We start from the raw sequence: 14,140 nt of genomic DNA, 5'->3' as shown, positions 1-14,140 counted from the left end.
GACATTTTCAGCACTGGGGCACACTCAGCAGGGAGCCTGAGGGCACTCCAGGCCATGTGTGTCCCCCTAGGCAAGTCACAGGCTACCTGTGCCTGCCTGCCTACACCCCAGAGCTGCTGCTGCTGCTGCTTAGCACTGGAGCAGTGCCGTTGAGGCCAGAAGGGTGCTACAGGCTCAGGCCAGGTCTATCAGTCCCCAGGGCCATGCAGGTGTTGCAGCGCCACCTGCTTGCAATACACCCCCCAGCCACTTGCCCTGCACCTGCAGGTGCTGTGGGGCATTGCCTCTGCCGTACATGCTGTCAGGCCCTTGCTGTGCCCCTGAAAGCAGCTGCCCAAGGCCAGCAACACAGAGACAGCTGTACTGGGACCCAGAACACACCACAGCCTCCTCCCAGTTAGTAGACATGCCCATGCCAGTCCCCTCCACCCAAGGCTAGATATCAGGAGGCACTACTTCATGGTCAGGGCGGCTAAGGTCTGGAACCAACTTCCAAGAGAAGTGGTGCAGGCTCCTACCCTGGGGGGTTTTAAGAGGAGGTTAGATGAACACCTTGCTGGGGTCGTTTGACCCCAGTACTCTTTCCTGCCATGGCAGGGGGTCGGACTAGATGATCTGCTCAGATCCCTTCCGACCCTAGAAACTATGAAACTGTAAGGCCCCAACTGGACCAAGGAGAAGACTGGTGACCTCCTGGCACTGTGGGGCAAGGCAGAAATACAGTGCCAGTTTGAGCGGGGTGGCCACTCTAACGTGCACACCTATGAGGCACTGTCAGGCCAGATGTGGAAGCATGGGCACAACTGGTCAGCATAGCAGTGCCACGTAATTGTCACAGTCTTACAGGCATAGTGGGTTGCCATGACTGACCACAATCATCAGTCCAGCTGTGCCCATAAAACCATGCCCTTTACACAGCAACTGACAGCCATTCTTGCACCCCAGGATCTAGGCCACAACCATTCTGTATACAGCAACATGGGCAGCCTGCCTGAGCCCTGGCACATCTGGTGACAAGTCACTGGGGGAGGGTGCCTTGGGCATCCAGTCACCTGTCCCATGTAGCTTCCCAGCTGCAGTTTCCACCAGCAGCTCAGGAAGCCCTGGCCAACACCTGCCTCACCAGCTCCACAGCCCAACAGCCAGTCACGAGGCACAACCAGTCACAACACTGCCAGCTGCTAGCAGCACCAGACCCTCCCTGGCAGGTTCCTGCACATGGAGTCCTGCAATCTGAGGACACCAGCTGCACTGAGGACACCAGCTGTACTGAGCCGTAAGCTAAGCTATTAGGTCCAGCCATGTGGTAAGCCTCACTATGGGGGGAGGACGCACCCCACCCCAGCCCCTGCCTCTCACCCCCAGCCCCAGCCCCTGCCCCACCTTCCCTGACCACCCGCCTGCACTCCCCTGGCTCTGGGTTCCCCTGCCGGAGGACACAGACAGGTGAGACACAGAGCAGAACTTTACTGACTAGCTCATGCCCCCACAGCTAGACAGGCACAGGCCTCTCACCTGCTGAGGAGCACATTGATGCTGGCAGATAAGTCTTCCTCAGCAGCAGGAACTGGAGACATGTAGCGCAGCCACGGATAGCCCTCCAAGCAATGGCAGAGGTTGCAAGGCAGCCTAGGCTTGCCCCTCACCCCATCATAGCTCATGGTCCCATACCAGGTGCACAGGTGCACCTGGGGCACTATGAGGATTAGCATCAGCAGGGCACAGTAGGTCAGACACCCCTTGATCCATGCAAACTGCTCATCACACACTGCCCAGGGCATGTGCAGCAGGGGCACACTTGGGGTGCAGTGCAAGAATGGCAGGAAACTGGCCCCAGGGCACCTCCCTGGAGAGGCCCCCAGAGGGGACGGCAGGGGCATGGGCAGCTCCTTGTCCCAGTTGTCCAGGAGCCCTGTGCGCCCTGAGCCCAGGTGTTGTGGACTAGGTGGCAGCCCGGTAGAGCGGTTGGCCTGCAGGAGAAAGGAGGACATTAGGGCCTGGAGCAGCCTGGTGTGTTCTGCCCTGGGAATGGCACAGGGGAGGCAGGCTGCCTGCAGCCAACACCCGGTGGCCCACTGACCTCAGAAGAGTGAGATGTTGCAAACTCTCACAGAAAGCTCATCTCATGACTACAAGTCATGCAGCTGGAAATGGGGAAGAGGCCACAATTGACAGAGGATACGGCCTCAGGGTCGCCACTATCCATAGCCAGTGTAGGACTGCATCAGCCAAAGGAGGAGCAGGTAGGTAGGGTCCCCACTGAGGAGAAGCAGAACTATGAAAGGGCCCAGCTGCAGGTCTAGCAGTCCCAGCAAAGCACCCACTCTCCACCCGTGCCACCCAGTCGGAACTCACGCACATGTATGTGGCATGGTGGTCCATGACTGCCTGCAGGACCACAGAATGAAACCCTCTCTGACTGTAGTACGGCTGGTCTCCATGGGGCAGTCAGCAATGTGGGTCCCATCCAGGGCCCAGATACACTGGGGAAACCCCAGGGTATGAAACCCTGCCACCACCTCCAGGGGGTCATGGACACAGAGCGCCGTGTGCCCCAGCAAGTCCTGGAGGGCCCCACACACCTCCAAGATAGCTTCCATGGTGGTGGCCTTGCACATGGTGAACAGGTGTCTGACATACCAAAGGCTGGGGGGCATGGCCAGCTTCAGCAGGGCAAGGGCCAGGCGGGTGTCCGCAGGGAGACCCAGGTGCATGCCGCTACCCTGTCGCTCCAGGTGGAGCTGGAGTTGCTGGAGGAGATCCTGGAAAATGGCCCAGTTTGGCCAGAATGAGTCCAGCCACTGCTCATCATCCCAGGTGTGCTGGACAGCATGCAACCACCAGCCCTGGCTGGCATGGTGAGCCCAAACACAACAGGGCTGGAGGTCCAGGAGGGAAACGGTGGCCCTGGCAGTGGCATTCTGGAACTCCCATCTGTGTCCCCGCTGGCAGGAGTTGCTCAGTGGCAGTGGTGGCCCTGGGATGGCATGGTGCAGGTAGACAGGCAGTTGCTGCATGTTGGGGAGCCAGACAGGGCAAGATGGCCATGGGCCAGCATAGAGGCCACCAGAGCCTGGAGTGCTGGTCATTGCTGCCAGGGACAGGAGCTGGAGCAGGCCTACTGTGGGAAGTCAGAGTGGTCAAGGAGAGAGCTGATGTGTGCCGTCCCTGCGCTTGGCATGCTGTTCCCGGGCAAGGAAGAGGCTGGCCAGAGAGCAACCAGAGGGTCTGACTTTTAAAGAGGGCTGCCAGGGGCTGGCATCTGGAGCCTATAGCTTCTCCCAGTGGCAGCAGGGGCCCACTGCAGGGCTTCAGGAAACTTGGTGCAAAGAGCAGCAAATCTCTCTAATCCCTGCATGTGGTATAAGTGCTTTCAGGCAGGCATCTACAGAGTAAATTTAGGCTGGATCAAAGTATGTGTAGACGTGCCTGCTCTGACTAAAATTAATGTCGAGTTACAGGTTACAGAATTTAATTGCTCCTCCAGCATAACTATTTTAAGAAAATAAGTTGAAGACAGGACTTTTACAGGGTCTTCCATAGCAAAAGGAAGATTCTGAGCAAAGGAGGTGAAGCAGATCACTTGAGTTGACTTGGGATAGAGTCAGCAATGAATTCATGTTTTGAATCAGGCATTAAGAACAGACTTTTCACTTTGTTGAAGGAGGTAATACTGCAGAGGATTCAACTTACTGTCTAAGAAGTCACATATGGAAAACAGCCTTTTCAAGAGCCCTTTAAATCAAAATATGTGAAAACTAAAGTAGCCTGGCTTTGAAGAGTGTAGGGCGTTAAATCCCCTGGGGCCGCTGCAAAGACTCATGGGGTATTGACAGAAATATTTTTTAGAATAAAGTTATTAATCAGATCACATATCTATTTGTTTCCATGACTGGGCTTCAAACTAGGTGAGGTGTTTAAAAGCCCCAGTATTGTATTAGCTCAGATTCTTGTGTGTGTATTGTTATTAATCATATTTAGTATGTCCCAGGACTAACCAAAAATAGGTGCCATTGTGCTGAACCTTGTAGAGTCCCTACTCCACAGTTTACAGTCTAAACTGATTTAAGTCATTTGCTAGCATCCAGAAAGCTGTGGCTGAAGCACACAAGGACTATGCTTGAGATGTGAATTACTAGAATTGGCAAAGAGCAGACCTATCAGAAGTGAGAAATATCCCAAAGAAAGTGGCAGTCTTTCAAGTTTTCTGGATTGTCAGGAGCTTATGCATGCATGCAACCATGCTTCAGTTTGAGTATGCAATTTTAAGAGTTACTGATTAAACAGCAAAAAACTGTAGAGAAAGAATGATTAAATGGATTAAATTCTTTCCCTTTTCTTCATCATCAGAGTTTTAGTACTGAAACAGCCCATCATGTCTTTTCTATCTGGCCACCAAACTAGCTTTATGGTGGCATTAATCAGCCCTTCTTGAAGGTTAAATGAGTCTAGTAGATCAGGTTTGTCTAACTGGCAGTCCGTGAGCTCCATGGAGTCCTAAGGGGTTAACATTCAGACCCTGGGCTTCCCCCAGCTGCCACTGTCCCCCCCACTTCAGTGACTGGAGTGACCAGGCTCCCAGTCCTTTTGGCTTCTGCTTCCTGCCTCCCCCATCTTGGGGCTGTGTAGTAGGCACATGCAACAGAGGGAAATCTGGGCTGCCCATGGCACAAAAGAGGGGCCCTGTACACAAGAGAGTCTGTGCCATCTGGGCTATGTGAGCAGCACAGGAAGAGACACTGGCCAAGCAGCGTGCACGTGGCGAGAGAAAGCTGGGCAGCCAGGTCAGCAGGAGGAATGTCAGGGATCTATAGCCCGAGTGAAGTGTGGCCCCCACCATCCAGAAAATGAATAGCCCTGTAGTAGATTATCCTAATTCTCCTTAATCTCCTGCTTTTCACATTCCTCTCGAGTCCCTCTGGATCTTCACTTAACCAAACGTTCCTTAAATGCTTCTTAGGTTCCTTATGTAACAAAAATAGTAGCACTGAGCACTGATATAATTCTTCATAAGATAAGAAGTTGTAAATATATCCAAATGAAATCTGCTTCATTTCTGCCCTATTCTCTTAGTATTTTCACATTCCAACCACAGCTTTCTCCGTCTCCTAAGTCTTCCACTGGTATTTGCTCCCAGCGCTTTCCTTATACCCCTGACTTAATCATACCTCTTCTTTGAGGTCACCAGTATTTTCTCCCTCACCCATTTTCCTATCCGTTAACATTCACATCTTCCTTGTCCCCTTAGCTTGCAAACTGTCTAAGTCTCACTTTCCTCCCATCCTCTCCACAAATACAGGGTCTCCTGTCTCCAGGGAGATGGTCTGTCCATCATTTGGTTGACAGGATAAATTCTCATTCTGAACTGTGACACTTTTCTTGAGATAGCTGGGTAACAAATCTCACCTACATTTCTTGTACAGGAAAGGAAAAAAAATAAAACTTGCACATCATAATTGTATTAGTACATATAAGTCTTTCTGTACCAAGAAAGTTTTTACTTAGTAAGTAGAAAAGTACATCAGGAAGGAATACGAAGGAACTATATGCTGAAAGAAAACATGACTAACTTGAAAGAGAACAAACCGTTTGTGACATTAAGAAAAAAAACTAATTAAAGAAATAACTACATTGATTTAAAATATACAGCACTAGTTATATACCTAGCAAACTTGAAGTTTGCTATAAATGTTTTATTTAAAGCAGCTGCTTTCTGCAAAGTACAATGCATATATTCCTCAACTGTGTAACCCAATAAGAGGGACAGAGTTCTCAAAATAATTTATCACCATTGAAAAGGACATTCCCCTTAAGCAATTAAAGAACAAATGTAAAAACCGGGGCTGGCAGTGTTAATCACAACAGAATCCCTAGGGCAGCACAGGCTGAATTCAAGAGACTTGGCACTGCTGTACTGGCATTATTCCTTCAGGAAAGAAAAGACCAACTCATCTCCAAGAAACTCTTTACTGTCCCTAAAAATTCATAGGCCAGAAGACATATATTTCAAGATGGTAATTTACAGCTAAAACCCTGATTAAAAGGGGTAATTTAGACATATGGCAATAAAGATAGCAGTACCCAGTTGTATCAACCAGCACCAGAAACATTTTTAGCATCTTTTTTTGTCTTTTCCCCCTTCCTCAGAAGTGTATATCTTCCAGTTTGGTTTATCTCTTATGTCCAGGCAGTGGATTTAAAGTTTTTGAATTGCAAAGTGGCACCAAAAATGTTTTCAGGAGATTCTCAGGCTCACAACCTTGGAAACTCACAATTCCTTCAATGCAGATGGATTATAATTATACAAAAGTCTTGTGAACTTTCTAAGCAGCAAAGAAAACAAAGCATTCAACTTGCCTCATAATAACTTCGCACAGCGTTGCAAAATGCTTCATCTGCTACAATTTGTGTCTCTCCATTCAGGAAGAGCTGGAAACGCTCCTTTAGTATTTGTAATTGCTGCTTGTTGAGCTGTGAGGGATAAAAAAGGTAAAGGCAGTTAGCCTCCAAGTGAAAATGTTTGCCAACATTACATTACAACAGCATCTTTTCTAAGTATATGGACAAGAAAAGAGCTAGCTCCTCAAAGCACTGGCTCTCAATACACTGGCCAAGTACAACTGGCAAGGAGAAAGAGGCAGGGTGCAGCAGGTCTTAGACACCCACTACAACATCTGAGGCTTAACTTGCAACAGGCAGTGGTGGCTATTCCCACACATACTTGTAGTGATGACAATGGGAACAGAGGTGGATTCAGGATTTTACAAGGTGGGTTTAGAAGCAGCAATAGGTATGGCAGGAGTGACTGCAGCCCTTGCTTCCAGCCCCCTCCTTTCTCCCACTCCTCCCCACCACACTGGGGTAGACAGACCATGCTACAGGGGCAGCAGTGGGGGATTTTAAGTCCCTAAAGCAGGTAGAACTCCCACCACCACCTCTTCCCTGCTAATGGATACATCCCCTCCTCTCTACCTGCTGCTGCTGTCCCTACTGGCGTGGGGGCAATGGGAGCTCCAGAGTTGCTTCAGCGGGGCTACATGGGGCCTGGGCTCAGTCTGGTGAAATGGCAGGTTTCACCTCCCTGCACCTCCTCATGAACTGGTGCTGAAACATCCAGGGGGGGGAGGGGGAACCCACCTGCTTTCACTGTTTCTGCCCCTGGCTGTACCCAGCCCCAGTGCAGCCCAGCTGGAATGGGACAGGAACTCCCTTTTCCCCTCGGGGCAGAAGTAGGCTGGGGAGGGGAATGGGTGGCAGGGATGTTTCTTTGAGCAAGGGAGGAATTGCTCCCCTCCATTCCCTCTTTGGGGACTGGGGCTGCTGCTTCTGCCACATGGTCAGAAAGGGTCATTGCACTCCCTCTGGATCCACTCCTGAATAGGAATATATTAGTGGGAGCAGGGGAAAGAGGAAACACAGTAGCAGTCTGCAGCACAAAAGATGCCTTTGTGAAAAACTAGTTCCAGCTTCAAAAGGCTGAAATTTAACCAAGCAACCTTTATATTTTAGGACAGACCCATGAACTGCTATGCAATTTTTTTCCAAGAAGTTTGCCTATAGAAAACTGGTTCCTGCCAGCCATTTTTTTCCTGCTATTGCACAGGGCAGGCCAAGGAACAGTGCGGAACATAGGAAAAGTGATGTTCTCTGATATACCCTGAACTCAGATGAAGCAAGTGTTGTACAGTAAAGAGATGCTTTAAATAACTGCTTTGTAACTACAGCAGTGAAGCCATTTGTATGGGCCTTTCACCCCTTACAATCAGTTTTTATCAGGTTACCCACTAGAAGATCTTCAGTGGTACAATCACAAGGAAAAAAATCCTGATAGTTGCATACAGCCCAGAAGAGGACTCTGTTTTCAAAGGACTCATGGGCTCATGTAGAATTGACCCATAGATAAAGCAGTCATGGAAGACTATCATCTTCAGCTACAAGGGATTCCAAATGGATGGATGTGAGCTCCAAAATGTCTTTGAGGTTATCCCACATGGGTATAAACCTTGTAAAAGGGAAAAGTTAGAATGAGACATCTTGAAGTAAGAGTACAAATATTTACAATATTCAGATTTTGGGGGGTTTCATGTAGTCATTTCAAATACCGGCATCATATTAAGCTTTTAAGGGTAAAACTGAGAAATTTATTTACCCTATTTTTAATTCTACAAGTTAATCTGAAGTTTTACCAGGCTAGACTTTGACTGAAATGTCTAACAACATTGTATGACAGGACATTTATTTAAAAAAAGTAATTTTAATATAAAAGCATTTTAACATCCTGTTTTAATACAAACCAGCCATATTTTTCCACTCTAAACAAATATGATGTTTCCAGAAATACTAAATGGAGAACAAGGTAAGCATTTAAAAACACTTCATAAAAATCAGTTTAACTCGTTAACACTGCTAATAAAAAAGTTACTGTAAATAGAAAAAGAACAAACTTTTCTGCAGTGTCACTGGCACAGTCATTGTGAGGTCAATGGTTTTTAAAATATTGTAATTGAAAGAAACGAACTTGATTAAACTGACAGTCTATTTTAGAGAGGGTTTTTTTCTTTTTTCTTTTTTTAAACCCTATTATAGTACCAGTGGGAATTTTAAATCCCTTTATGATAGATGAGGTATAAGCTGCAGCACAAAATTCCTCAAATATTTAACAGGTTGCATGACTTGCATGCTAAACCTGTAGCACTTTGCTGCAATATTCACCTTCAAATTGCATCTAAAAGCCAGATGTACTATTTGCTATCCTTCCATTAAAGAGACAACACAAACTTTGCTAATATGTGAATCTCTGAATAGGATAAATCCTGAAAGGGTAGTGATGTACAGAAATTAAGCACCAGCAGTGGAAAAGCTACAGAGCTATGCATACAACTAAAGAAAAGTAACAGTTATCAGCCCTACCCCTCTCCCAGGGCTGTCAGCAGGGGAGGGAAGAGAAAGGGAGCAGCACGGAGCCGCTGGCTGGATTTTGCAGAGCCGGAATCGGAGAAAAAGGTGCGGTAGAATGGAGCCCCCTTGGATTGGGCCCTCCTGACTTGTGCAAGCACCCTAAGTGATTATCAGTACATGAACTTCAGCAGATGTCAAAGCAAACAAAGACCACGGGGGGGAAGGAGGTTCAACACAGACTTAAAGTTTACTACTGAAGGTTTTTCTACCTGCAGCGCATGGTTTCACAGCACATACACTGCTGATTGACACAAATGTTCATCATGCGACTCAGTAGTAGTTCTCTACTCACCCATCGTAAAAAGATATCACAAATTGAAATATGTTCCTCGAACTAAATCTCTTACCTCACACACAGGTGGTGTTAAGAGTTTCAAAAGAATCTCATATCAAATTTTAATACATGAAAAACAACCTCCCTGGTTTCCTCTAATATTATGCATAACCTTTCAAAATTTTTCCTAAGCAAACTGAAAAAAGCTGAAATGTATGAAAATACAAAGCATAAGTTATGTTTACTTGAATGTAAATTAATGCATGTTGTACTGTTTTGCAACGATTTAAGGTAGTTATCTGTTTCCACAGACAATATGCCACCATTGCTAAACAAACAGCTTATCTGTTCTACAGAATATTCAGATTTGTTACTAAAACTTGTGCGCTTTCTGCCAAAACTATTATAAAATTGTTTGTCATGCATACAAACTTTATTTTCTTTAGCTGCATTTCCTGCTTTCTAACTACATATCAAACAAAATGTTATGAATGAAGCCCTGTAATATACATTTGTTTCTGGCTTTAACAGATCTCTGTTTGTAAAAGGAAATCCAGCATGTTATGCAAAAGCCGTTTTTTAAGGGGGGAAAAAAAAAGTTAATGAATACCAAAGCAATGTATTAATACTTTAGGTAGCAGTTTTAAGGGCTTACCAGCATTTGAGCATTGTGGGGTTTTGTTTCAAGAAGGGAGGGTTGATTTGGGGGTTGTTTAGTTGAGTTATCCAAGTTATTTGTACTTTTAATGGGGAAATTTAAAAAATTAAAAAGAATTGTTTTTAAGTGAATGAACTGTTATTTCCACTCTGTAGTTGTCTGTTTGTTGTAAGCTGTTCTGAGCCCTTTAGATAGAGTGGAATATAAATCTAAAAAATAAATAATGCAACTAAATTAGAAAAATTATAAAGCATCCTTTTAGCACTGAGACTAGCATATTTCAATAAATGTTAATAGCTCATCTTGCAAGCAGAGATGTAATTGAACCAGCTGCCAAAAAACATAATTTGTATTATTCCACAGTGTAGTGTAAATCCTTTGCCACAGTACATACCTCAGAATACCGAGGTTTCTTTATGCTTTGTCGTACTTCTCTTGTCCTATTTCAAGATGCTAACTTACATGAATAAATGAACATAATCACAAGCTTTAAAAATATATATAACAAAGAATGGCAGTGAGAGACAGGCAGAAAAGGGGAGAGACATAAGCAATAGAAACCAGAGAAAGAAAAGATTAAGGAGAAAGAAATTAGGATTTTTTTTTTTTTAAATCTCTTCTTTGTCAATGCAGACATGCACTATTAAACCTTTTTCACTTTAATAAATGGCAAACATAACGGTTGTATTCATGTCACTCCCACACAAGTGCTTGAAACTTTACTAAAATTTTTGTTTTGTTTTTACTTTTTTCCCCATGAGAGCATGGATAAACTTGGAAGGGAGGGATGAGGAGGAGTGCACTTTTAGGAGACTGAGCAAAATTATCCCCCTTCTGGTTGTTGCTCCAACGTCCCAATTACACTTTCCACACCAGCAATTCTCAAACAGGGTGTCGCAGCACCACCACTAACACTTGCCAGTTTGTATATGGGGTATAATCTGTGTAGAGTGATGCAGGTTTTCTTAAATGAGATGTTTTAGAAAAATATACCATACTTGCAAATTTGAAAAACTTTGCCTTTGGTATGAGTCATGGGCAACTAGTGCCTCCTGAGTGCCAGCAACCAGCAGTGGAGGGGTGCCACCATGGCCAGTTGAGATGACCTGTAGGCATGAGCCGGGCACCCAGAAGGAAGTGCCAGCGGTGCTTCTCCTGGCACCTCCACTCCCCAGCCAGCACTCACAGGGTGGGGCACCAGTGCTCCCACCTGCCTCACCACTATGCCTAAGCAGGGAATGCTGGCTGTCATGGGGTGCACATGCACCCCCTATGCATCACCACTGGTATGAATACAGCTGTATTGCATCGTTGTTGTTTTTAAATCAACTGCTATACATGTCTGTGTGTTTCACAAACGTTAGGGGTCCCTCTAAGGATGCTGCACGCAACAGCACTGTTGGGTGTGCAAACACTACATGCGATTCCCAAGGTAAACCCAGAAATTTCAAATAGGAATCCATAGTGCTACCATGTTTCCCCGAAAATAAGACATACCCATAAAATAAGCCGTAGCAGGATTTCTACGTATTTGCGCAATATAAGCCATACCCCGAAAATAAGACATAGTGATAGGCGTGGCTAAGCATACTGGCGCGAAGCGGTAAATAAGACGGGCAGCCCTTCTCATTTGCCCCATCGTGACAGCTGCTATCTCGGAGGTGACCGGAGAGGGAGAAATAGAAAGTGAAAGTAAAAGTCTCCTCAGTGAAGTGAGGAGCAGGAAGTTCTGCTTTAGGTATTGTGTGTCCTCAGGGGGAAGAATAAAGCTGTGGCTGCGGCTTTGGATTAACATCATACATAGTTTTGGTATTGGGTGGTGGAACCACAGCGTGCTCCATCCACTCCATGCATTGACCTGGTATTGCAGTGCTTCCAGGACCGGTGCAAAAAAACAGAAAAAAAAAATAAAAAATGCTGTTTTAAAAATAAGACATCCCCCGAAAATAAGCCATAGTGTGTCTTCTTGAGGAAAAATAAATATAAGACAGTGTCTTATTTTCAGGGAAACACGGTAGAAACATTCTGACTTGCTGTGGTCTGAGCTCTTCGTAACAGAAGTGTTCTATTATTTTTCCATGGTGAAAAATGAATGAAAGCTTAGAGCTGGCTTTTTCCAAGGGGTGCTCTGAGTCTAACAAGGGATGATTCAAGACTAAAAAGGCTGAGAACGACTGTTCCATATCAATCAGAAGTCCGTGGCACAGGATAGGAAGAAAGGATGGGTGAAACCAAGCAGCCAAGTGTGACCATCTGCCTGGATGATCACGAACATATCATTTCTTCAGAAGTGCAGTTAACCCTCTCCCTGATTTCATCCCACTTTTCACATCAAATTCAATCTCTCTGTCCTGCCTTGCAAGCATTTATACAAATTGGCTCCAATGCAGCTTTCTGCTTTTCTCTGTCACCTTCCCTCTACTAAAGCCACACGGCACATGTCCACAGTACATATTATCTCACCATTAGTATCTAACATCTTCTTTTCCTCCTACCTGAAACACAGTTTCATAATTGGTAGGGACGGAAGGGACCCAAACAGACAACCCACAAATCTAGTTTGACCCCCTGCCATGGACAGGAAAGGATGCTGGGGTCAAACAACCCCAGCTAGGTGGCTGTCTCGCCTCTTTTTGAAGACCCCCAGGATAGGGGCAAGCACCACTTCCCTTGGAAGCTGGTTCCAGATCCTAGCCGCTCTGACTGTGAAGTAGTGCTTCCTGATATCTAGCCTGAATCTACTCTCAGTTAACTTATAGCCATTGTTTCTTGTTACCCCGGTAGTGCTCAGGGGAACGGCAACTCTCCCACTGCCTGCTGGTCCCCCTTGGCAAGTTTACAGGCAGCCACCATATCCCCTCTCAGCCTTCTTTTGTGGAGGCGGAACAGGTTCAGGTCCTTTAGCCTGTCCTCATAGGGCCTGCCTGCTGCCCCCTGATAATGCGAGTGGCCCTCCTTTGGACCCTCTCCATGTTGTCCACACCCCTCTTGAAGTGTGGTGCCCAGAACTGGACGCAGTATTCCAACTGCGGCCTGACCAATGTCACATAGAAGGGGAGGATCACCTCCTTGGCCCTGCTAGTGATGCATCCATCTATGGATGCATGACGAAGTGCAGTTAGCCTTCCTGACCACATCCCCACATTGGCAGCCGATGTTCATCTTGGAATCAATACTGTTTCCAAGATTCTTCTCCACCTCTAATGCTGTCATAGGCAACTGAAAAATTCTTTATCCCCCACAACCCCAAAATATTAAAATATCTCTCTCTCTATATCTGTATTTTATTTTAATATTTTGAGGATATATCTATATCTATCTTTCTATCTATATCAGGGAATTAACAAGAAATATATATAACAGTAAAACTTCAGAGACCAGTTGCATAGTTTCGATCATAAACTACTCTCTTTGCTTTAGCTCTACATTGCTTAACTTGCATTTCAGCTACTGGTAACATGGAGCTTGTCCTTACATTTCTCTGTACAATAACTAATATACTGTAAACATTACGCACAATGGCGAAGTACAGACAGTCAAAAGACAGGTGCTGAATCGATTCAATCTTTACATGTCAGTCTAAACTGCATTTAGACTGGACCAAGAAGCAAGTGAACAGAAATGTAGTCACATGCCTGCAGAGATTGGCTCAGCCCAGTGGCTGGGGGGCACTACAGCATGCCTCCCAGCCACTGTCGAAGGGAAGGGAGGACAAAAGTCTTCCAAGGCTTTCTCCCCTCCCTGCTTAAGCAAAGGAGGTATGGGCCAGGCCTAGGGCCAGCATGCTGAGGCCAGGGAGAAGAGGGCTTTAAACTCCCCTCCCTGACTCATATGGGATCTTACCCCCGGACAGATCCAGGCTGGCTACCCCTGCCAGGCTAAGGTCCCATGTGGGTCAGGGAGGGGAGTTTAAAGCCCCCTTCTCCCTGGCCTCAGCATGCTAAAAGGAGGAAAGAGAAGCAGTTTAAACAGCATCCCTGGCCCACAGGGGAAGGAGTAGGGAAGCCCCTGCCAGTCTTTTGCCCCCTTGCATCCTGTCGGGGGGGGGCACTCCCTGCCAGGCTTTTGCACCACTTACCTTGAGTGGAGAATGGGGGTGTAGCCACGCCCCAGCCAGGGCTCACACACTGAGGTAGGAAGGGGGTTTAAACCCCCTCCCAATCCTGCACAGGATCCCAGCTAGAATTTGATGGGGGCAGCCTCTGCCAGACTTTTGCCCCCCCCCCATCTTGAGCAGAGAGTGGGGTGCC

The 14,140-nt window shown here is 46.4% G+C and overlaps 1 protein-coding gene across 9 annotated transcripts in view; it reads right to left on the bottom strand.

The window, feature by feature from the left end:
- CADPS2 (calcium dependent secretion activator 2) overlaps positions 1-14,140 on the bottom strand; it is a 619,537-nt gene that overhangs the window by 484,459 nt on the left and 120,938 nt on the right. For all 9 annotated transcript variants that reach the window (XM_090042182.1, XM_090042184.1, XM_090042183.1 and 6 more), the window contains exon 2: positions 6,358-6,471. In XM_090042182.1, coding sequence (XP_089898308.1) covers positions 6,358-6,471 — 114 coding nt within the window. The remainder of the gene's footprint in view (positions 1-6,357; positions 6,472-14,140) is intronic.

The sequence above is a fragment of the Crocodylus siamensis genome, chromosome 4 (genome assembly GCF_052110815.1).
Source record: "Crocodylus siamensis isolate JL-2025a chromosome 4, ASM5211081v1, whole genome shotgun sequence".
Taxonomy (NCBI): Eukaryota; Metazoa; Chordata; order Crocodylia; family Crocodylidae; genus Crocodylus; species Crocodylus siamensis.
This window is presented reverse-complemented; position numbering and strand designations above follow the sequence as displayed.